This window comes from Amblyraja radiata, chromosome 5 (assembly GCF_010909765.2).
Source record: "Amblyraja radiata isolate CabotCenter1 chromosome 5, sAmbRad1.1.pri, whole genome shotgun sequence".
NCBI classification, from domain to species: Eukaryota; Metazoa; Chordata; class Chondrichthyes; order Rajiformes; family Rajidae; genus Amblyraja; species Amblyraja radiata.
In genome coordinates, this window is record NC_045960.1 from 22,434,259 (window position 1) to 22,459,149 (window position 24,891).

General features: G+C 44.8%; 1 protein-coding gene across 1 annotated transcript in view; it reads right to left on the reverse strand.

The window, feature by feature from the left end:
* Window positions 1-24,891, reverse strand: part of ptk7 (protein tyrosine kinase 7 (inactive)) — a 153,453-nt gene that overhangs the window by 69,055 nt on the left and 59,507 nt on the right. Inside the window, exons 2-3 of the mRNA XM_033020727.1 lie at window positions 4,350-4,643; window positions 185-287 (exon numbers count right to left, since the gene is read on the reverse strand). Coding sequence (XP_032876618.1) covers window positions 185-287; window positions 4,350-4,643 — 397 coding nt within the window. The remainder of the gene's footprint in view (window positions 1-184; window positions 288-4,349; window positions 4,644-24,891) is intronic.

Genomic DNA, 24,891 nt, shown 5'->3' on the forward strand with positions numbered 1-24,891 from the left:
TTGATTGTTAAAATAATTTATCTCAGTACATTCTTTTTTTATCTAAAAGTGACTCTTCACTATGGCTAACTGACTTTATAAGGCTGTCCCTTACTGAATACAGCCTTGCATCACAAATAAACTGTTGAAACCATCTAATTTTTACAAATGCTGGAGTAATTCAGTAAAGCAATGAGCAGCATACCGGGGGTGTCCATTAATGTGACACTGCAGCGAGATCGGAGCTGAAGTTTGTATTTCAGACACACTGTGTGGATCTTTCAAAACCACTCCTCCAGTCTCTATCCCTGTAATAAACAAGATAACATTTGTTTTAGAGAACATAGCAGTGACCACTTAAAAGCAGACATCCTCCAAGCCCCCACGCCTTCCCCACCTAACACTACAAATTGAGTATATAGGATAAGATTCACAATATTTTGATATCTGGGCATGCAGGAGGTGCTATGAACCATCGACAAATCTATACCATCACAACCCTTTCACCTCATGGGCTTCACTCATTCATTATCAAGTCAGCAGATCAACACTGGTTCAATGAGTGCAGAAGAGCATGCTGAAACTGCAAAAGGCAGACCAAGAAATGATAAAGTGTCAGCCTAGTTGACCACAATACCGGACTTGCATGCATGATCAACAGCAAAATAAGCTTGCAATAGGCTGAACTAAATAATCTGACAACCAGCTGATCAGTTTGAACCTTCAATCCTAATACATCTAGTTGAGGATGACGGTGGACAATTAAACTGCTCAAGGGAGAAAGAGACTCCATGTGCATGCACATCCTTAGCAATGCAAGGCTGCCGGAGAAAAGGCTGGAGTATTCACAACCATATTCATCCAGAAATGCCAAATAAAGAAACAGACTGTAGATGCTGGAAGCTGGCGCAAAATGGCGAAGTGCCTCCACCCCGACAGCATTCCAACCCTGCACAAAATGAGGAGATATTCAAGAATGGCAGCAGGAATCAGCCAGGTAATTAGATGCCAGTGAGTGTGATGTCATGGGCAGTGAAGTTATTGGGAAATCTTCTGGCAAATCAGGTTAATTTACATTTGGAAAAGAATAGATTAAAGCCTCGTTTTTGTTATGTGGAGATCCTAACTGGCCAAAACATATTGATGCCAGTGTGATTGATGTAGCCTGCACAGACTTCAATAAGGCCTCTGACAAGGTCGCTCATGGAAAGGGTTGGAAGCCATGTGAACTGTAGCAGGTTAGCAAAATTGTTTTGGTAATAAAAGGGTGAGGCTGATGAGGTGAAGGGTTGCTTTTGTGATTGGAAACCTGTAACTAGAAGTCTACCACAGGGATCAATGCTGGGATCATTATTGTTAGTTGTGTACAGAAAATATTTAGATGTCAGTGTAGAAGTTATGATCAACTTCTAAATGACAAACATTGGTGGTGTTGTTATCACGGAGGGATACAGTGTGTCAACAGGATCATAATGATGAATTGATAAGTCAAGCTGAGCAATGCCAGACAGAATTTATTCCAGTTAAGTGTGATGTGATACACTTTGGAAGGATGAGCAAGGTTAGGACATACACAATGAATGGTATAACCAGAGGGAATGTTTGGGAACAGAAGTGTGCAAGTCCAAGGATACATGAAGCAGAGGTAATTAAAAAAGCATTAGCCAGCAAGAATACAAAAACAGGGAGGTAATGGTACATCGATATAAACAAATGTATGGCTCGAGTACTGTGTGCAGTTCTGATCGCTAGACTACAAGGCAACTGTGATTGCACTGGAGAGGGTGCAGAGGTAATTCACCAAAATTATGCATAGGATGAAGCGTTTCACATATGGGGAAAGAACAGATATGTCTGGGTTTGTTTTACCTGGGGCCAAAGAGCTTGAGGATATACCGAATTGATACCTCATCACCACCTCTCAAGGAGAGATAATAAGTGCTAGTCTTGGCAGTGACAACCAAATCATAGAATAAGAATTGTACAGCACTGAAATAGGCACTCCCTCCACCTCCTCTTCATCCTCCCTCTTCAATCCCTGGAGAGGGAGGGGGGGAGGGTTGAGAGGGAAGGGTGGTAGAGAGGGAGGGGGGTAGAGGGGGAGGGGGTGTAGAGGGAGGGGGTGGAGAGGGAGGGGGTGGAGAGGGAGGGGATGGAGAGGGAGGGGGTGGAGAGGGAGGGGATGGAGAGGGAGGGGGTTGAGATGGAGGGGGGTAAAGAGGGAGGGGGAGTAGAGAGGGAGGGGTAGAGAGAGAGAAGGAAGAAGGTAGAGAGGGAGAGGAGGGGGGTAGAGAGGGAGAGGAGGAGGTAGAGAGGGAGAAAGAGGGGAAAGGAGGTAGAGAGGGAGGAGGGTAGAGAGGGTGGGAGGGTAGATAGGGAGTGGGCATCTCCCTCCTCCACCCCTCCCCATCTCCCTCCTCCACACACCCCACCCCCCCCCCCCCATCTCCCTCTACCACCTCACTCCCCGCCCCATCTCACTCCTCCTCTTTTCCCTCATCCTCCTCCCCTCACTCCCATTCCCTGCCCCAGGACCTACCCAGGTCGTAGAGCAGCGCCAGGGCCTGGAACTCGGCCTGTTTCTCATATACGGCCTGGCCCTGGCTGTAGACTCCAGCCGTCAGCTCGGCCCCCGCCTGGGCTCCAGTGGAGGCCCCGACTTCATCTCCGGGCTCATCCCTGAACCCAGACCAAGGCTTTCATTGATTCTAGCGGTGGCTTCTTTTTCGGCCCCAGTCACTGCCCCATCCCAAGCCCCGGGCTCGGCCCTCACTCCAGCTGCAACACCACCTTCCCCACCGGGCGTTGGGTCTCGGTCATCAGGTCCTTGGGCGCCGGCGCTGGAGTACCCCTCCCTCCCGGAGTGTCCCGCCCTGCCTTGCGAGTCCATTGTGACGTAACTAGGCAGGAGTGGCCTGTCCTGCTTTGCGAACTCTCGTTGGAGCGCTGTAGTGCCGCTCCCTCCCAGAGTTTTTAGAAAATCTGGAAAGTGACGTTGGAGCGCTGGAGAGTGCATTGTGACGTCATTCGGTCGGAAAATGGGTGAGTTTGGTCTGTTTTTAAAACTTTACACGATTAAAACTTTAAAAACTTCGGAAATATGAGTTGGAATGCGTCGGGAAGATGTTTATCGCGTCGAGGGGAAAAATGTGATTAGGATGTGTGAAAATGGGAAGGCTGTGACGTAGCGAAATAGGAAAACTAACCAGATTGACACAGACAGCCACAAAGAAGATGAAGAGAGTGTTTTAGTATTATACTAGACCAAGTGGGACTCATTGGGTCCCGTGCCCACAACGCGCGGTTGCGTTGGGGGTGGGGGGGGGGGGGGATCCTGTGGCGTCACACACACACTAACCACCCCCCTTGATATTATATTAATATTATTCATTCGCTCCTTTTACCCCATCCCTGCCCTATCTACTCATGCATAGGCTCCAACCTGCAGGTGCATCTAGATAGGGAGAGGGAGGAGGGTAGAGAGAGAGAGGGCAGAGAGAGAGAGGGGCCAGAGAGAGAGAGAGGGGACAGAGACAGAGAGAGAGGGGCAGAGAGAGGGGCAGAGAGAGAGGGAGGGGCAGAGAGAGAGGGAGGGGCAGAGAGAGAGAGAGGGGCAGAGACAAAGAGAAAGGGAGGAGACAGAGGGGTCGAGAGAGATGGGGAGAGAGAGAGATGGGGAGAGAGAGATGGGGAGAGAGAGATGGGGAGAGAGGGGAGGTGAGATAGAGGGGGAGGGGAGAGTGGGGGAAAGAGGGGGGAGAGAGGTGGGGAAGAGAGAGGGGGGAGAAAGGGGTGAGAGAGGGAAGAGAGTGGGGAGAGAGAGGGCAAAGAGAGGGGGAGGGGGCAGAGAGAGTGAGAGGGCAGACTTGAACTTGGCGGGCGAGGCGGACGCAGAGGGGCTGGCGGCGACCAAAGCACTGCGAGTCGGGGGGGGGGGGGAGGGGGGGGTGACGTCACTCGCAGCGCGTGAAACACAGCACATGCCACACGCAGCAGACCCATTGTGACTACATCAGCGAGACCATCTCGTTTAGATTCAAAGTTATTTCAGATTTGTGAATATTTTGATTAATAACTCGAGAAATAATGCATGACTTTTTCAGATAAGACGATTTCAGAGTTGATGACAAATCTCTACCGGAATATGTGAACATTTTATCGTTAACACGCCGCTTTTTTCGAGAAGATGTGATTATACACACACACGCACACAAACATCCACATACATGCACAAACATCCACACACACATCCAAGATCATCCAAGTTTTATATATCTGAAGCTGCTGTTCTGATCCTTGGCAGCTCTGTAGGTGAACTTGGAGCCCATTATGGCATGGGACTTTTCTATTCAGAAAGTAGTGGTACTCACATTTGATATTGAAAGATGCCACTGCCGTTTGAGCCTCCTCGCTAGTGACTGTATTCTGAGCGATGCACTGAAAGTCACCACTATCCTCCCTCCGATCTACTGCTGTGAACTGTAGATTGCTGCCTTCAATGAAGCGCCTCTCAGACGTCCTTACAGGCTTGCCATTTAGGAGCCACTCAAACACTATATTTGTTGGAATTTGAACTTCACAGCGAAGAATTGCACTGCGCCCGTGCAAAGCATCCTGGGAATAGGGCTCCTTGGTGAAGTGAATTAGCGCCTGTAATGAGCACACTGGAAAAATAAAAATATTATTTATTAGCCAACTCTCCCAATCCAAACAGAAAATATGTAGCTGGTCAGTTAGCATCTGTGGAGAGAGAAATCGAAGTTCATATTCAAGTCATTGACCTTTTCGCTATTTAAGGGTTTGTCCAAAATTAGTGGGTAGCACTATGAACCTGAGAATGAACACTCCTCACTACCTTGACAGCTTATTCTCAAATTCAGGTCGAAGGACAGAAAAAAGTCACTCCTATTTAAGCAGCTTACTGTGTCATCTAATCAATATTGCATCTGAACTATGACAGCTTAAAGGTTTCATCAATTAATCTTTAACCACTCGTGCATACATCAATTTTATAATATTCAAAAACTAAATTTTCAGAGATGAAGTGGGTTGCATTCCACACTTTATAAATACCAGTAGTCATTGCTCATAGTACATATAATGGAATATCCCATTATACATAACAGCAACATTACCACACAAAAGATCTGCAGTTTTTTTATTTTATTTACATCGATTTCACATCCCTTCCAGGAATGCTGATATTGGTCTACTCCATTCATCCATGGATGTTGGCTGACAGTGACGGTTTCCAGAATTCAAACTTCAATCACTTTTGATGTTAAGCAGAGAAAGAGATTAAAGAACAGAAAACTGATAGGTTAGTCATAAAGTAAAATCTAAGGAGCATTTTCAAGCAGGAGAGGAGTTTCAATGGAAGAAAATTCAAGAGCTTTGAGCCATGGCAGGTGAAGCTGCTGGTGAACCACTTGGGTAGGATCTAAAAAGAAATCATTAGAGGCCACAAATGGAGAACCACAGAAAACAAAGGATGTTTCTGGCAGGATAGGGTGGTAAAGAAGAAAGCTGAGAATAAGAGGAGCAATCTTAAAAATGATTTGCCATCAGAGTGAGCGTCCTCATCCACACATTTAATTGCGAATTAGATAATGTGAGGGGTTTAAGTATAGTGAAACTTGAAGCCAATTAAAACAGGGTAGAGTTTTATGTAAGCACAAACCTATGTCGAGTAGCGGTGGGAGAACGGCTAGGATAACTGGCACAGCAAAAATTGATTGTAGCAAAAGGAACAATTTAAGGGTTAGAGCAGAAATGGATGATATTAAAAAAGTTGAACTAAATGATCTTGGTGCTGTGGGCTGAGTGTCATCTCAAAGGTGAAGTAGATCATGAGAGCAGTTCAGACTCAAACAACAACATTAAAGTAGCCTAAAGCCTTGTCTAGATTGCATCAGTTCTTAAAAATAGTTTGCAAGTCTTTTCTTTGGTGGTTTAACTTTAAATTTAAGCAATTTCTATGCAATTGTTCGTCCAGCCAGGAGCCTAACTTCAAATAGCCCTTGCTTTCCCTCTGTCTCCATCCCCTCCCCTTTCCCAGTTTGCAAGAAATGCAATATTTGCCATGAACCATGTTGCTCTTAAACACCTGCTCAGCTTGGGTATTGGGTAACTATGTATGGTGCAGAGGTTTAACTTATGACCCTTTGTTGGCAGCTATGTCATTATGAATTGTCATGATTTCTTGTGAATCCATTCTGCTCTCTCCAACTCACTTATCACAGGACATGTATTCACTTATACTCAAGGTCTGTAACTGCATACAATCAGCAGCTGCCAATGGGGAATAAAACCTCAGTATACGCATACATTTGCTTCCCATCCCACTTCAGCAATGACATATGGAACAATTGTGCAAGTCTGTGCAAACCATCAGTCACTGCACCAATAATAACCAACTATTATTCATCAACTTATGCTACGATACGATAAAACTTTATTCATCCCCGGAGAGAAATTGGTCTGCCGACAGTCGCAACAGACAAGGTACGCAAAAACTTGAAATTAAAAGTGAAAACAAAAAGAAGACAAGCAACTGTTGGCTGGCTGCTGTGTGCACAGTGCCTTCACCGGAGTAAATGAACAAACAAACAAACGAACGCAGGCTTATCCCCTGAGCAGTGGTTTCTAAACTAGAGTGCTCCCCCACATCGGGTCCCCCTATGTTCTCCCACCATCCTTGGGACCCATTGGGACGACAGATGGCACAATGGGCTAAGTGTTCGGCTGGTGACCGGAAGGTGGCCGGTTCGAATCCCGCTTGGAGTGCATACTGTCGTTGTGTCCTTGGGCAAGACACTTCACCCACCTTTGCCTGAGTGTGAATGTGTGTGAATGTGTGTGAGTGATTGGTGGTGGTCGGAGGGGCCGTAGGCGCAGAATGGCAGCCACGCTTCCGTCAGTCTGCCCCAGGGCAGCTGTGGCTACAGAAGTAGCTTACCACCACCGAGTGTGACTGAGGAGTGAATGAATAATGCGATGTAAAGCGCCTTGAGTATTAGAAAGGCGCTATATAAATCCCATCCATTATTCATTATTATTATCCTTCATGGCGGTCCCCCCACGCCAGGTCCCTATTGGTGTCAAGTTGGGAAAAGAGGAAGTACAACGGGACCTGGGGGTCCTTGTAAATCAGTCTATGAAAATAAGCATGCAGGTACAGCAGGCAGTGAAGAAAGCGAATGGCATGTTGGCCTTTATAACAAGAGGAATCGAATATAGGAACAAAGAGGTCCTTCTGCAGTTGCACAGAGCCCTAGTGAGACCACACCTGGAGTATTGTGTGCCGTTTTGGTCCCCTAATTTGAGGAAGGACATTCTTGCTATTGAGGGAGTGCAGAGTAGGATTACAAGGTTAATTCCCGGGATGGCGGGACTGTCATATGCTGAGAGAATGGAGCAGCTGGGCTTGTACACTCTGGAGTTTAGAAAGATGAGAGGGGATCTCAATGAAACATATAAGATCGTTAAGGGTTTGGACATGCAAGAGGCAGGAAACATGTTCCCGATGTTGGGGGAGTCCAGAACCAGGGGCCACAGTTTAAGAATAAGGAATAAGCCATTTAGAATGGAGATGAGGAAACACTTCTTCTCTCAGAGAGTGGTGAGTCTGTGGAATTCTCTGCCTCAGAGGGCGGTGGAGGCAGGTTCTCTGGATGCTTTCAAGAGAGAGCTAGATAGGGCTTAAAAATAGCGGAGGCAGGGGATATGGGGAGAAGGCAGGAACAGGGTACTGATTGGGGATGGTCAGCCATGATCACATTGAATGGCAGTTCTGGCTCAAAGGGCCGAATGGCCTACTCCTGCACCTATTGTCTATTGTCTATTCTCCACAAAATGGAGATCATCTAAAATTATGCTGTCTGTATCCACTTCTCGTTAAACTCCTTCAGCTCCAACATTTTCAGTTATCTGCTCTCTTCTAGTTCTGGCCACATAGTATTGTGGCACTGTAAGTTGTATCTTTTCATTGGTGTGCGACTGCCGGCACCCGTCATAGGTCGTTGCAGGTCAGCGAAATTTTTCAACATGTTGAAAATTCAGCGGCGACCTGAAGGACACTAAGACTCTTTGTGCGGCTGAGGAGACTACTCACGAACATACAGGCGACACCCTGGCGACATGTCGCGGGGTGAAGCCTGAATGGTCGTGAGTAGTCGCCCAAAGAGTCGTACCTTGTTCTGGTCGCCGCTGGATTTTCAACATGTTGAAAATTTTCGACGACCTGCTACGACTACGACGGGTGCTGGGAAGTCGCTGAAAAAAATCGCATAAGTGGGACAGGCTCATTGGACTTCAACTCCTCATTAAATAGGCAGTGGTAGTGTTCATGACATTTGCTGATGGATAATAGCAGAGAGGTAGTGAGTGATTTTTTTTTTCTCTCCAGACTGGAAAGTACAGTTATGTTTCCCCATAATCAGAATTGGCCCTGCCTTTCACTGCTTACGAATACAACAGAATATAAAAGGATACAATCTGTGAACTAGGCAGACAACATATAATGCAAGTAAGCTTGAAGCAATATATTTTGGTCACAAGAAGAATGCAATATAAAATAACGTGTCTTTTCAATGGTGTTGCAGAAATAGAATTTTAAAATTCAGAAGGTAGCAGGAAAAGTTGAAAGAGCTATTGGATGAGAATGTACAAGACGTAGTGGCAGATGGCACTTAAATATTACAGTGAAGATATTTAAAGAATTACATCAAAATAGTGATAACGGTGGCTTATTAAACAATTTCTTCAAACACCAAATTACATTGTACACAATGCTTGATAAAATATATCAATGCGTGGAGACGTTTAAGACTGAGTCATTTATAAAAAACAGTAGCACCAATAGGCACTTAATTTCACAGTACAAAACACACAGTTAACAGGACATGCCACACTGCACTCATTTTCAAAGACACCTCATTTCCCATTCAATTAGTGCTTAGTGAATTAACCACCATGAACCAACACTTGTTCCTAATTGCTCCTTCGCTCATTAAGGAACCTCTCATCCAGGAGGACAATGACAGAATATACACTGGCTTGAGATTGGCTTTAAACAAGCTCCATTCCCACCACAACTTAACATCCTGTGTCAATTAAAGCTACAATGGGAACTACTGCCATAAGGGAAATGCCTCTCGTAGTCTCCTGCGAGACAGACAAACCTACAAAACAAACCCAAAAACAGGGGCAGCAGGAAAGTTGTGTTTGTCAAAACCCGAGTTGTTAATACAGCCAGTGACCGACCACCCAGCTCATCTGACAGAACAGGGAGCTTGATCACAGTAGAAACGGATTTACGAAAACAACGTTTGTTATTTGTTCTAAGTTTCTCCCCATATAGTCATGTCCCTACCCTCCTTGAAATTTTAAATAACCATTATAAATATAAAAGGTGCTTCGGAGATCATCTTAAAGTGACTCGGATCTCAGTTACGTTCAAATAGACAATATTTTTTTTAAACCCAAGATAATAAGTCTTAGATAATTTCTGCTGCTTTTTTTCCTTACAAAGAAATCTGTTTTTATTGCTTTAAGATTATCATACTTAAATTAATGAAGATGTCAGATTATTAGTGTGACAAAGGGGCAATGTAATATGAGCAGCTTCCTCTCACCTGGAAACCAAACAAAAGATGCAGAAAAAACAAGTGCACAAGATTTAGAGGAGGAATGCCTCAGGAATTTTTGAATTCCAAACACGTTTTTTAAAATCTCTGGCCAAAACATTTACTATATTAAAAAAAAGCAAAGTGTTGGAGGAACTCAGCAGTTCAGGCAACATCTATGGAGGGAAAGGACAGGACATTTTGGGTCAGGACTCTACTTCAGACTGAAGGAGGATTGCAACCCAAATCATCAGCTGTTCATTCCTTCCACAGATGCAAACTGACCCGTCAAGTTCCCCCAGCACCTAGTTTTTTGCTCAATTCCAGCATCTGTAATCTCTCATGTCACCATATTTACTAAATCTTTGGCTGTTGATGCCAAACCCGTCAAGATGGAGGAAATGTACAAGTTACTTTGGGGAAGAGGGGTTGGGCTTCTCCAGCATAGAGCATTGTAAATAACCATCACTAAAATGCGTCAGAATTTAATTAAGATTTTTGTGCCACGCAAGCTGCATTGATCCTACATTCAATTGAGCTATTCTTCCGGAAGACAATTGCGAAGGGATATAATTGACTTTGTGCAGGACTAGAAGATGGGTACTTACCACAGCAAAAAAAACTGTTGGAGGAACTCAGTAGGCCAGGCAGCATATGTGTAGGAAAAGAACAGGTGACCTTTGGGTTGGGACCCTTCTTCAGACGCAATGTTTGCAGATGCTGTAATCCTGACCAGAAACATCATCAGTTCTTTTCACTTCACAGATGTTGCCTGGTCTGCTGAAAAAATGGTCAGTTCTGTGCAGGCCCTCTCAAAGATGAACTGAAACCCAGGCCAATTTCAATTTCAGAGGCCCCCAAACCAAGATCAAGCAGAGGCCCCTCAATTTTAGAGGCCCCCAAATCAAGATCCCTTTGAAGCAGACAGGCATGAGGCCCATACCAAATGGCACTCGTTGCCCCCCATCTGATAGGGTCTGGCTCTGTGAAAGATGCACTTTGGTCTTCCAGTGCAAGGAGCTGCCCACAGAAAAAAAAAAAAAAAAAGTGGGAACTCCCCCATTCCAAGATCCAGAAATACAAGCTGAGAAACACACTTAAGCTTTGTATAGCTGCCTCAAAAAGCCTGCAAGGAAAGGTGAAGACTCGCCCACCCTTGCACATCAAGTACAAGAACACTCTTGGACTTATTGCTCATGGAATCTACGTTAAAGAAAAATTGGTGTCATGCCAATGTTATTTCACTGTGAACAGAAACATTTCATTGTACTGCATATTTGAACATTTCAGGAATAAAGTATAGTCTTTCAAAAATTTCCTTTCAATTTCAGGAAGGAAACTTTACCTCATAAATGGCAATAAAAGCAAGTTCAGTTAAGGAGGATTTTAAAGCTAAAGCAGCTCTTTCAACACTTTGATTTGCTGCACTTACATATTACTATGCTTAAAAGCTTGCAAACTAAACTACAGGCATAGCACATTTATCTAATTTTGAATGCTAAAGTACGATGGTCAAGGATGAATGGTGGTGATAGGATTTGATGTGGATATTTGGGGGTAACTGATGAGAGAGATTAAAGCGCAATTGGGAAAACATTAGAACATGTTTAATTTAGTCTCATCAATGTTTGATTTGAAAAAAATGGCTTATCCAAAACAGTGCTGAACATGAATGAGATCTTAAAAGGGTTCTTGCTAGTCATGTGGAGTTGTGGAAAATTAACATACGAAAGCTCAGCCTGCAGATGAGGAAAAGACAAAAGACGAAGAACCAATTCCTAAAATACTCAGATAACTATGAGGGAAAAACCTAAGAGACTAAAGTTGGAGTCCAACGAGTAAAAATGGAGCTAAACAAGAACAGTCATGGCAAGTAGTCAACTCAACATTTTTGATCTGGTCAACCATGATGAATTGCCAGTGTTGAGATAATGCACTAGCAACATAATCAAATAATGTCATTCAAAAATTTGGTTTCGGGCATTTTAGTGCTATGAGAAAGTTAGAGACCTGTTGGGGAAAAAATACAGAGGGTTTTAAGAAATGGGTTCATCAGCCTGGATTTTCCAGTCAGCAATTAAGTGAAAGTTGTTAGCAGTGTTTAGTTGAAGTTTGAAGAGATTTTGCATGTCGACAAATACTCTTTTGAACGTCTATACAGTAGAAAGCATTTTGAACTGATTGCATCACGGTCTGGTTCAGCAACTCAAATGCCCAGGAACAAAGAAGGTTGCAATGAGTGATGAGCACTGTACTGCCCAGTCCATCATAGGTACTGACTTCCCCACCATTGAAAAGATTTACAAAGTCGCTGCCTCAAAAAGGCAGCTAGCATCATCACCCTTACCACCCTGGCCACACTCTCATTTCACTCCTGCCATCGGGAAGAAGGAATGGGAGCTTGAAAACTGTAATTTCCTGCAGCACAGGACCATCTCCAGTTTGTGTGGCCAGACCTCTACTCACTCTATACACATGACTGTGTAGCCAGACACAGTTCCATCTCCATCTTCAATTCGCCAAAGGCACCACCATTGTTGGACGAATTACGGATGATGTAGAGTCAGAGTACAGGAAGAAGATCGATCGCCTGACCAAATGGTGCCAGAACAACAACCTTGCTCTCAAAGTCAGTGGAACCAAGGACCTGATTGTTGACTTTAGAAGAGGAAGGCCTACGATCTACAACCTGTCTTCATCGACAGGACAGTATTGGAGAGTCAAAAACTTCAAATTCCTGGAAGTTCCCACCTCTCTCCACTCTTTTCATTTTATGCCCCTTCTTTCCCCGACACCCTGTCCCTCCCACTCACTCTCCTTCCCTCTGGCTTCTCACTTCTCGTCATTCCTTATCTCACACCTTTTGTCCCTATTTCACTTCCAGCCTATGTTACTATCTGCACCCATCTTCCAATCATTCCTTCTCATCTACATCACTTTACAGTTTTTGCCCCAATTCTTCCCATCCCCTCTCTTTACCAGCTTGCTCCCCTCTACTCCATCAGTCTGAAGAAGGGTTCCAACCCAAAATGTCATCTGTCCATTTCCCTCTACAAATGCTGCCTGACCAGCTGAACCCATCCAGCACTTTGGTTTTTCGACAAGACCTTTTGTAACTTAGCATAAACATGTAATGAGCATCAGTGAGTTTCTGTGTTCTTTTTCAGTTATATCTTCCTTCCATCTATTTCATAATAATGATTACTTTAACACATCCTGCTAGCCTTGAGAATAAATAGAGAACTAAAATTACTTTAAACATTCACCATATTGATTCTTGGGACAACAGGTTTAGTTTATTATTGTCACATGTACCGAGGTACAGTGAAAAGCTTGTTTTGGTGCGTGCTATCCAGTCAGCAAAAAGACTATACATGATTACAATCAGGCCGTCCACAGTGTGTATAGTATAAAGGGTATTACGTTTGGTGCAAGATAAAGTCTTGCCAAAGATAAAAGTTTGTCTTGTGATAAAGAGACTGGGCTTATATTCATTTAAGTTTAGAAAAATGAGGGGCATTATTGTTAAAACATACAAAGTAGTTACATAATTTGACAGGAGTTCTCTGGCAGGGGTGTTAATAACCAGAGAAATCAGTGTCTCCATGAGGTCAGCTCAAGTCAAGAGTCCAGTTAAAAGGGTTGTCATATGCACCTGGAACAGTGTAGTGGCCATTTGTATTGTATTCTTTGTATGTATTCAAATTTATTGTCATTGTCTCAGTTAGAGACAACGAAATGAATTTCCCTTACAGGCAGTATCATAAAAATAAAAATAAAAATAAATAAATAATGATAAATAATAAAACATATTAAAAATAAAATAGAATTTTAAAAAAAGCACAAACACTGAAAGTCCACGACACAACATAACACAGTGGCACCAAGGTGAGGAAGGCACCATAGTCCAGCCAGCCTCCCCTCCGTTCTTCCCAGATGTTCACTCGTGGTCGAGGCCTTCCTAGCACCCGCAGTCGCCGCCCCGGGTGGCCCGATGTTCAGGCCCTCACGCCGGGCTGGTGGAACGCCGACGCCGAACCCCGACGGTGAACATCCTCCTCCTCAGCGGCCCGGACCTCCAGATCAGCCGCCTCCCACAGCCGGAGTCCGCAGCTCCCGAGTCCGCAGCTCCCGAGTCCGCAGCTCCCGAGTCCGCAGCTCCCGAGTCCACAGCTCCCGAGTCCGCAGCTCTCGAGCCGGGCGGAGTCGCAGGACCCCGCGTTGTTGATCAGCGCCGCCCACGTTGGGAGCTCCGCAAACCGCAGCTCCATGATGTCGGTGCAGCAGGTCCAGCACTCCGGGCTCCAGACGGCGATCCCCGGTAAGGCATCGCCAGCCCCGCGATGTTACAGCGCTGTCCCGCCGCTGCTGGAGCTCTGGTCGATCCCGGCAGGAAAGGCCGCGCCAATCCAGTAGGTAGGCCGCTGGGGGGGAGGGGGGGGAGGGGCGAGGACGCGACTGAAGGACGGTATCACCAGGAAGCGGCTGAAGGACGGTATCCCCCGCACCGTACCCTCTTCCCCCACATAAAAACACAAAAAAACCACAAAAAAACACACTTTTACATAGCTAAATAAACAAAAACAAAAAAAAAACATATTTGACTTGTTTTGTGTGTCATTAATGATGGCATGTGTCTTTAAATTTTAGACTGCCCGTTATATTGTGGGTGGGATTTATGAGGTATTTTAGGGTGTGTTTGGAGATAAGTTTCTTGCGCAGAAGCTTAGTTTTTAGTTTAGTCTTGGACCAGCATGGGGAAGGTATACCCTTTGACCATGTGAAGTGTAAAGGAGACACGAGGAGTTTTCTAACCTTTAAAGCGATAAGCTGGAGTTCGATGAAAATTATAGTGTATGAGTCGGAAGAAGATTGGATGTACCTTGGGTACACAAAAAAGCTGGAGAAACTCAGCGGGTGCAGCAACATCTATGGAGTGAAGGAAATAGGCAACGTTTCGGGCCGAAACCCTTCTTCAGACTGATCAGGGGTGGGGGGGGCGGGGACAAGAAAGGAAAAAGGAGGAGGAGCCCGAAGGCTGGGGGATGGGAGAAGACAGCAGGGGGACTGAGGAAGGGGAGGAGACAGCAAGGACTAACAAAATTGGGAGAATTCGATGTTCATGCCCCCAGGATGCAGACTCCCCAAGCGGAATATGAGGTGCTGTTCCTCCAATTTCCAGTGTTGCTCGCTGTGGCCATGGAGGAGACCCAGGACAGAGAGGTCGGAGACGGAGTAGGAGGGGGAGTTGAAGTGCTGAACCACCGGGAGGTCAGCTTGGTTGTTGCGGACCGAGCGGAGGTGTTTGGCGAAACGATCGCCCAACCTCCGCTTGGTCTCACCGATATAGATCTGCTGACATCTAGAGCAGCGGATGCAATAGATGAGGTTGGAGGAGATGCAGGTAAACCTCTGTCGCACCTGGAACGACTGCTTGGGTCCTTGAACGGAGTCGACGGGGGAGGTAAAGGGACAAGTGTTGCATCTCTTGTGGAGCTGGTCCTTACCCTCAATAACTTCACGTTCGACTCCTCCCATTTCCTCCAAATACAAGGCGTAGCTATGGGCACACGCATGGGCCCCAGCTACGCCTGCCGATTTGTCGGTTACGTCGAGCAATCCTTGTTCAATACATACCAGGGCCCCATCCCCGACCTCTACCTCCGCTACATCGACGACTGCTTTGGTGCCACCTCCTGCACCCACACACAACTGACTGACTTCATCCACTTCACCACTAACTTCCACCCGGCACTCAAATACACCTGGACCATTTCCGACACTTCCCTACCATTCCTTGACCTCACTATCTCCATTGCAGGTGATAGACTTCTGACCGACATCCACTATAAACCCACTGACTCCCATGGCTATCTGGACTACACTTCTTCCCACCCTGCTTCCTGTAAGGACTCCATCCCCTACTCCCAATTCCTCCGTCTACGCCGCATCTGCTCCACGGATGAGGCGTTCCACACCAGGACATCTAAAATGTCCTCATTATTCATGGAACGGGGGTTCCCCTCCTCCACCATAGATGAGGCTCGCACCAGGGTCTCTTCCATACCCCGCAACACTGCTCTCTCTCCCCATCCCCCCACTCGCAACAAGGGCAGAGTCCCCCTAGTCCTCACCTTTCACCCCACCAGCCGTCACATACAACAAGTAATCCTCCGTCAGTTTCGCCACCTCCAACGTGACCCCACCACTCGCCACATCTTCCCATCTGCCCCCATATCTGCCTTCCGCAAAGACCGCTCCCTCCATAACTCCCTTGTCAATTCTTCCCTTCCCTCTCGTACCACCCCCTCACCGGGCACTTACCCTTGCAACCGCAAGAGATGCAACACTTGTCCCTTTACCTCCCCCCTCGACTCCGTTCAAGGACCCAAGCAGTCGTTCCAGGTGCGACAGAGGTTTACCTGCATCTCCTCCAACCTCATCTATTGCATTCGCTGCTCTAGATGTCAGCAGATCTATATCGGTGAGACCAAGCGGAGGTTGGGCGATCGTTTCGCCGAACACCTCCGCTCGGTCCGCAACAACCAAACTGACCTCCCGGTGGCTCAGCACTTCAACTCCCCCTCCCACTCCGTCTCCGACCCCTCTGTCCTGGGTCTCCTCCATGGCCACAGCGAGCAACACCGGAAATTGGAGGAACAGCACCTCATATTCCGCTTGGGGAGTCTGCATCCTGGGGGCATGAACATCGAATTCTCCCAATTTTGTTAGTCCTTACTGTCTCCTCCCCTTCCTCAGTCCCCCTGCTGTCTCCTCCCATCCCCCAGCCTTCAGGCTCCTCCTCCTTTTTCCTTTCTTGTCCCCGCCCCCCCCCCACCCCCGATCAGTCTGAAGAAGGGTTTCGGCCCGAAACGTTGCCTATTTCCTTCGCTCCATAGATGCTGCTGCACCCGCTGACTTTCTCCAGCTTTTTTGTGTACCTTCGATTTTCCAGCATCTGCAGTTCCTTCTTAAACACATTGGATGTACCTTATTGTATTTCATCAACAATAAAGAATTTATTAATCAAAAGACTGTGTTATGAAGATTTATCTGTGAAGAAGCTCTGAAGGTCCCCGGCGGAGAGCTCGCATGCATATAAAGACATTCCCCGTAACCATGCAGCCCACTTAGTGGCTAGAGCGAGTAATCTCTTGAACGATATAAAAAATCTGCCGCTACAAACGGAACAATGAAATATTTTCTTGCTGCAGTTTTACAGGCACATTAACACACAACAGGACACAAATATACAATAATACAATGAATTCTCAGTATTTATGATGTAGCCAAACTGTCGTAATGCAAGCTGAAGTATGTGTACAACATCCATAGTAGTTTGTTGCTCAGGTAGGGATGTGGTTAGGATTGTGCAGTATGGTTGAGGTCCTAATGTTCTCCACTCAGAGAATGGTAAATCTTTGCAATTCTCTATCCAAGAGAGCAGTAGACAGTATATTCAAGACAGATATGCAATTTAAATGTATTGTGGGAAACAAGAGATACAGTTTAAGTGAGGGAAAATAGGAAGTGAGGTAACAGACTAGCCATAATCTTACTGTATAGCAAGGCTGGATTTAAGAATTGAGTGCCTTATTCCTGCTTATAATTTTATGTTCTGATCTAATCTTTCCTCCTTGTTTGTAATATGCAATTTGCCATTCGATTCTCTTTTATCATTATGGCACCAACTTGACAATCCTATTGGACAAAGTGTCCAAACAATTACAGCCTAAGCTTATTTTTCCTTTCCCACAGCAACTGGTAAAAAAAATACGACTAGTATGAACCATACAGTTTTATATCCTGTTAAGCATTAGTACACATTTAACATTTTGGACCAATTTGATACATGCTATTTCCTTGAGAAATAGGCTCCAGATGTACTTCTTATAAGCCTTACGGCTATCGTGGTTGATGAAAAGAGCATACTTATTACAGCTTATTCAGCAGATGTGGTTATGGGCTATGAAGAACAGCAAAAAACTGCATCACAGAAAATTTGAAAAGTGGTGAAAATAACATAGCTGGGTAAATGCAGACAAAAAAAAAATTCAAGTTGAGATAATTAGGTTAAGAAATGTTTCACGATCTGTAAATTGGGGAGGGGACAGGGAATAAAGAAGGAAAATTCAACCGAATATTTTCAAGAGACAGGCAAATGGCAATATGGTGTGGATTGAAAATGAGCGGTAGAGATCAGTGAAGTTACGTCTGGGTGAGTTTTAATAGGGCAATGGAATGGTAAGATTAGGAAAACATTTAATATTGGAAATGTAAAATTCTAGGATGAGATATTAGATAATCTGAAAATATGGAATTTAACATAAAGTCTGGAAGAATGATATGCCGTATCAGCACCTGGGAGACTGTTGCTCAAGCTTCTGAGGAGCTTCATTGGAAACATGTACTAGGCAAAAAATAGAGAACAAAGTGGGAGTGCAGAATTATAGTGATAAGCAATTCAAATTTGACAGATTTGGACAGATACAGTGCCCTCCATAATGTTTGGGACAAAGACCCATCATTTATTTATTTGCCTCTGTGCTCCACAATTTGAGATTTGTAATAGAAAAAATAGCATGTAGTTAAAGTGCACATTGCAGATTTTATTAAAGGCCATTTTTATACATTTTTTTTCACCATGTAGAGATTACAGCTGTGTTTATACATAGTCCCCCCATTTCAGGGCACATGGCTTCACAGGTATTTGTAATTACTCAGGTATGTTTAATTGCTTACTTAATGCAGCTCTCAGCACCTAGTCTTTCCTCCAGTCTTTCCATCACCTTTGGAAACTTTTATTGCTGTTTATCAACACGAGCAATAAAGTTGTGCCAATGAAAGTCAAAGAAGCCATTATGAGACTGAGAAACAAGAATAAAACTGTTAGAGACATCAGCCAAACCTTAGGCTTACCAAAATCAACTGTTTGGAACATCATTAAGAAGAAAGAGCTTACTAATCGCAAAGGGACTGGCAGGCCAAGGAAGACCTCCACAGCTGACGACAGAACAATTCTCTCTATAACAAAAAAAAATCCCCAAACACCTGTCCAACAGATCAGAAACACTCTTCAGGAGTCAGGTGTGGATTTGTCAATGACCACTGTCTACGGAAGACTTCATGAATAGAAATACAGAGGCTACACTGCAAGATGCAAACCACTGGTTAGCCGCAAAAATAGGATGGCCGGGTTACAGTTTGCCAAGAAGTACTTAAAAGAGCAACCACAATTCTCGAAAAAGATGAGACGAAGATTAACTGATATCAGAGTGATGGCAAGAGCAAAGTATGGAGGAGAGAAGGAACTGCCCAAGATCCAAAGCATACCACCTCATCACCAGGTGGCCCCGCGATGGCAGCCTCGCCAACAGTCTGTCCTTTCGTCCTTTTTAAAATTATTTTTAGTGTGTTTTAAAAGTTTTTGTTAATGTTCTCTGGTTTGTTTTATGGGGGGGGGGGGTGTGGGAGGGATATGGGGGAAACATTTTTCAATCTCTTACCTTGCCGGAAATGCAATTGTTTTCCAGGTCGTATCTCCAGTCGCTCTGCGGCCTACATCATGGAGCTGGAGGCCTTGCTCAGGACTGACTTAGAGCCCCACCGCGGGGTGTGGACTTAACATCGGAGCCAATCCCTTGCCTGAGATCGATGCTCCAACCGCGGCGTGCGGACATTTAACATCAAGAGCTCGCAGTCTCGGGAGAGGCCGAGTCGGGAGCTCCAACGACGCAGAAGGTTCGAAAAGCCCCGACACGGGGTCGATCGCCTGGCGCGGGGGAGCCGAGACCCCCCCCCCCGATGCGGGAGCTTGATCACCCCGACGTGGATTCCCAGCGCCGGCTACGGGAGTCAAGATCGTCCCGTCAACGGAAGGCTCGAGGCCCCCGCCCACGGGAGAATAATGAAGGGAAGAGATTGAACTTTTTTTTTCCGCCTCCCATCACAGTGAGGAATGTGGAGGAGTCACTGTGGTGGATGTTCATGTTAAAATGTATTTTGTGTGTTCTGTTGCTTTCTAGTAGTACGACTGTATGGCAAACCAAATTGTTGCAAAACATACATTAATAAAGTATGATTATAATTATGATTATGATTATCTGTGAAACACGGTGGTGGGGGTGTTATGGCCTGGGCATGTATGGCTGCTGATGGTACTGGCTCACATCTTCATTGATGATACAACTGCTGATGGTAGTAGCATAATTAATTCTGAAGTGTATAGACACATCCTATCTGCTCAAGTTCAAACAAATGGCAGGCATGGCAGAGCATCACCAGAAAAGACACCCAGCAACCGGTGATGTCTATGAATCGCAGACTTCAAGCATGCAATCCTTGCATGCAAAGGATATGCAACAAAATACTAAACATGACTACTTTCATTTACATGACATTGCTGTGTCCCAAACATTATGGTGCCCTGAAATGGGGGGACTATGTATAAACACTGCTGTAATTTCTACATGGTGAAACCACAATGTGCAAAAATGGCCTTTATTAAAATCTGACAATGTGCACTTTAACCACATGTGATTTTTTTCTATTACAAAATCTCAAATTGTGAAGTACTGTGGCAAATAAATAAATGATAGGTCTTTGTCCCAAACATTATAGAGGGCACTGTATCTTTGCAGACCAAGTGGAGGCATTCTGCAAATCAGTCACTGACTGTGTGGCTTCATAATTGCTGAGTAGATCAGGTTATGAGCACAGATATAATATACGTAGCTCAGCTATCATGTGATAGTTGCATTCCCCAAAAAACATGTAATTGAAAAAAATCATATTAATTGGTGTCAATGGGGGATGGGGGCTAGAGGCTAGAGTGTTTCAAAATCGAAAATAGCTATTTTTCACACAAGGATTATCAAACTCAAAGGTCTTTTCAAAGCAATTATTTTACTTTTGTTAATGCATGCTAAAAATACTGAAGGATCTATACTACATTGTTTAACGGAGTATCATTGCCCAAGTGTCAATAGAATTTGGTCGACAATGTTAATAACCACTTGTGTTAAAGTAGCAGTTAAGGGACAATGCTGCAGGAGGTTTACATGGAAACAAGTCCTTCCCCCCCCCCACCACCCAACCCCTCTATATATACACTGTTTAAATCTAAGACAATTTTTTTTCTCTGCTTCTTAATTTTTTTCTGCTTTTCTGCTTATCAATATTCAAAGTAATTGTTAAGTGGTTCTCTATTTTCCCTATCAAAATTGCATGCAAATTGAGTTCCCTCATTCATTACTTGCGTTATATCCAATTCTTGTCATGGAAACAAGCGTAATAGCAGAATTACCTGTGCACTAACTGTCATCTTCCAACATTGCAGACTTACTGGAACAAAAACCTAAATCATTAATGTTATATAATAGGCATTCTAATGTCATTTCTCATTTCCAGCATTTTATTTTCCTCTTCTGGTAATTTCAGACTAGTTATTCCTACTTATGTGTATTGGCATCATTGTTGTTATTTACAAGCCTTACAGTCAGCAACATTACCACAATTAAGAAGGGCTCGACCCAAAGCGGTACCTGGCAATGTTCTTAAGAAATGCTGCCATGCCGGTTGAGTTACTCCAATACTGTGTGTCCACAATCATGCCATTCATTTTATCCTGGTTATCAACCAACAAGTGACCTTGTTTTATGTTATTTTTGCCCTTTCCCATTTCCTCTGCAATTAAAATTCAGTTTACACATTTCCCAGCTCCAATGAAAGGTCACTGACCTGAAATGTTAACTTTGCGTCTCTCTCCATAAATGCTGTGACTTAAGGCCCTGTCCCACTTTCACGAACTAAATCGTGACCTCTGGCGCCCTTAAATGGCCCAAAAAAATCAAGGTCGCGGTAACCTACGACCTCCTACGGCCTTCCACGACTATGTCTACGACCTCCTACGACTCTGTTGAGGACCTCCCACGATTATGTTGAAGCCCTCCCACGACTATGTTGAAGACGAGCTTCGACCATGAACGTTTTACTGCTGTTTGCAGTAGCCATTTTGCTTCAGCAGCCTTTTAAGAAAGGCAGAAGGGGAAGAGCAAGGGTGAAGAGGAAGCACAAGAAGAGGTCTCAATGGGTGAATGGAGATGATGTAATGGACTGTCCCAGTACAGCAGATGACTGGAAGAGAGTGGCGCTGGGCTTTGACAAAAGATGGAACTTTAAGCACACATGTGGGGCAGTGGATGGCAAGCATGCCATTCTTGTCCCTGTCGCTGTACCCCTCATTTTCCTTTTCGTGCAGGATGGCATTCTGCTGGAAACATTCCTCAAGGTCCCCCTCCTGCTGCCTGGTGAAGGTGTAGGGCATAACCTTCCTCCAGCCCTCCCTCACCACCAATCTGCCTCTGATGATGTGTCAGACACAGGGGAAAGGGCTGCTTTGCTGCCTTCAAATGAGGCAGTGAAGGATGGGGTGGTGGTGGGGACATATATTACCACCCTGGTCTCCTCCTCCAGGGGTCTCTCATGCAGAGCTACCTCCTCCTGCACTTATCACCTCCTGTGGCACCACCTCTTGCCACTCCTCCTCTTGGGTGGGCAACACTTGCATGGCCGTTTTTTTTTTTAGGGTTGTGCCCTCCCCCTGCGCTACTACCTTTTTGGTGGCATCTCTAAAACACAAGTCTCCTCTCCACAAAACTCTCCAGCTATAAATGAACATGCCTTGGAGTGACAGAGGTGACGAGTAAAAAGTATCGATTTTTTCCATGCCGACCTTTTTTTTACTCGTGGATATTTTTCATCAAGCTAGAAAAAATGCCGCGACCTACTTGATGCCACGAGTACCTATGACTAGCATCACGACCTGCTACGATCTACCTACGACCTCCTACGTCCTCGTGGCGACCATGCTGCGACCTCTGCAAGGGCAAACTCGGCAGAGGTCGTGAATTAGGTCGTGAAAGTGGGACAGGGGCTTTACTGAGCTTTTCCTGCAGTTTCAGATTTGATTTCACATTTCCAACATCCCCACATTTTGCTTTTGGCTTTTAGAATAGTGGTTACTATTTTGTTAAGATATCAATTAATTTCAAGTTAACCGTCTAATTGCTCATCATAAGGTAATAGTGAGCTCATTCTTGAATGTGCTTCTAATGAAGGTACTTGACACTACACTGTTGGGTAAGGATTGACAGGATTTGTGAAACACCAACAATATATTCCCAAATCAGGATGGTTTGTGATCTGGAAAGAAGGCAGCAGGTATTGGTATTCCAATATGTCTCTTAAATCCGTGCATTTCAAGATATGATTTCGCTGGGTTTGAGAGGTTATTGTTAATTTCACTGGCAGGTCACCAAAATATTGGCAAGCACAAAATATGATCTGACAGACATTTCGCATCCTCAAAAACCATCTCTTCATAACATTCTTTATCCAACTGACCTGAAAAGCATTTTTTCATATAAACCACCAGATCAAGAATACATTTGAAGTGGAAATGTGGAAATAGTTCAATGCCCATTAATCCAGTTTTAGGTTCAAAACATTGAAGGAAGCTAATATATTGTAACCATGTATATGGAGGGGATTTGCAAGGAGATAGTTTACAGAGAGACAATGATTGGCTGATTAGCAAAAAGTTAGCATGTAGGATATAATGTGGAAACATGTGAAGTTATTGATTTTGGAAGAATAGAAGAACAGTATTGTTTAAAATGAAGACCATTTTCAAAAAGATGCAGCACAAAGAGACTTATACGCAAAACAAAACCAGCATTCAAATTCAGCAGGTAGTAAAGGCTAATGGAATGTTGGCCCTTATTACAAGAGGGTTGAATTAGAATGAAATGAACTGCATTTGTGTAAGACCACATCTAAAGTAATGGAAAAAATTCTGGTCCCCCTATTTAAAGAAACATATCATTACATTGGAGGCAGTTTAGAGAGGTTTCAGTTGGATGAATGCACAGATGGAGAGATTAACTTACAAAAAAAAGTAAACCTTGCAATTTAGAAGAATGATCTTATAGATCTTATAGATCTTTGAATCCATTGAATTCTGAGGGGGTTAGACCCAGTAAATGCTCAAAATGTTTCCTCTCATGGCAAATTCCAGAACCAGAGAATCTGGTCAAAGAGACAAGAGACTGAAATGAGGAGGAATTCAGAAGGTTGATGTCTTTATAACTCCTTGCCACTGAAAGCTGTGTGGGCGGAGCAATTTGATTTATTTCTAGTCCTTGGGGACAGCACTTTCTTCAGGTCGCTACTACTGAGAGGACGCGCTCGGACATCGTGGACTCCCTCTCCTATCAGCAGCTGCTGCTTCTTCCTGTCAGCCCGTTACTTTGTCCAGTCCGGACTTGATCACAGCCTAGGCCTCCTTCGCGCGTTGCTCTGTCCATTCGGCCCTCCTTCTCCCCTGGAGTCGCCAACATACTCCACCTTGGAAGACGTTAGCGACTGCAGGGGAGAAGGAAGATGAGGTGACAATGAAGCAGGGACCAGACAAAGCGACGGGTGGGCAGAGAGGGATCCTGACCCACAATGTCACCCATCCTTGTTCTCCTAAGATGCTGCCCTGACCCGCTGAGCTGCTCCAGCACTCTGCGCCTTCTCTTCATTAATCAAGAGATGGTTTAGATTTCCACCCTTTTATTTGTAAATTCTCTTGGGAAACTTTTTTTGTAAAAAGCATACAATCGTGGTTTTAAATTAGAATGTTATACTGCAGCTCTGTTCAAGAATATCTCACATTTCTTCACGTCAATCTTTCGATCGTATTGCCTGGACAGTATCATTATTTTTAAAGATCGTCTGAAGAGCAAATAAAATGAACCACCATTGGTTACTAGAAAGCAAGATTTAAAAATACACATTCAATTTGCTGAGGAATCCCTTTACATTTTCAAATAGTATAAAGGAACATGGACGGAAATCCCGGGTGGGACGGGGCGTCCCCTCCATGTTTTGAGAGGTGGGGGACAATCCCCCCCATGTTTTGTAATCCAGATTTTGAAATTCGGTGAAAAAAACGATTAAAAATCTCCGCTTTCCGCGAGACAGTGGGGGGAGACTGATGACCGAGGGCGCCGATTGCACGAGAGAGACGTCGGTCAGCAGGCAGTGGGGGGGGGGGGGCGGCGCGACATGATGATTCAGCACGATGATTGGTGGAGGGAGGTGGAGGTCAGAGGCGGAAGTTGGGGGGGGGGGGTGGGACTGAGGATAGAGCGCGGTGATTGGAGGGGGGAGACGTCCTGGTGGAGCAAAGATCATAGAGCGGAGCTTGAATTGGCCCGTTCACGGGTCCTTTCATCGCCCA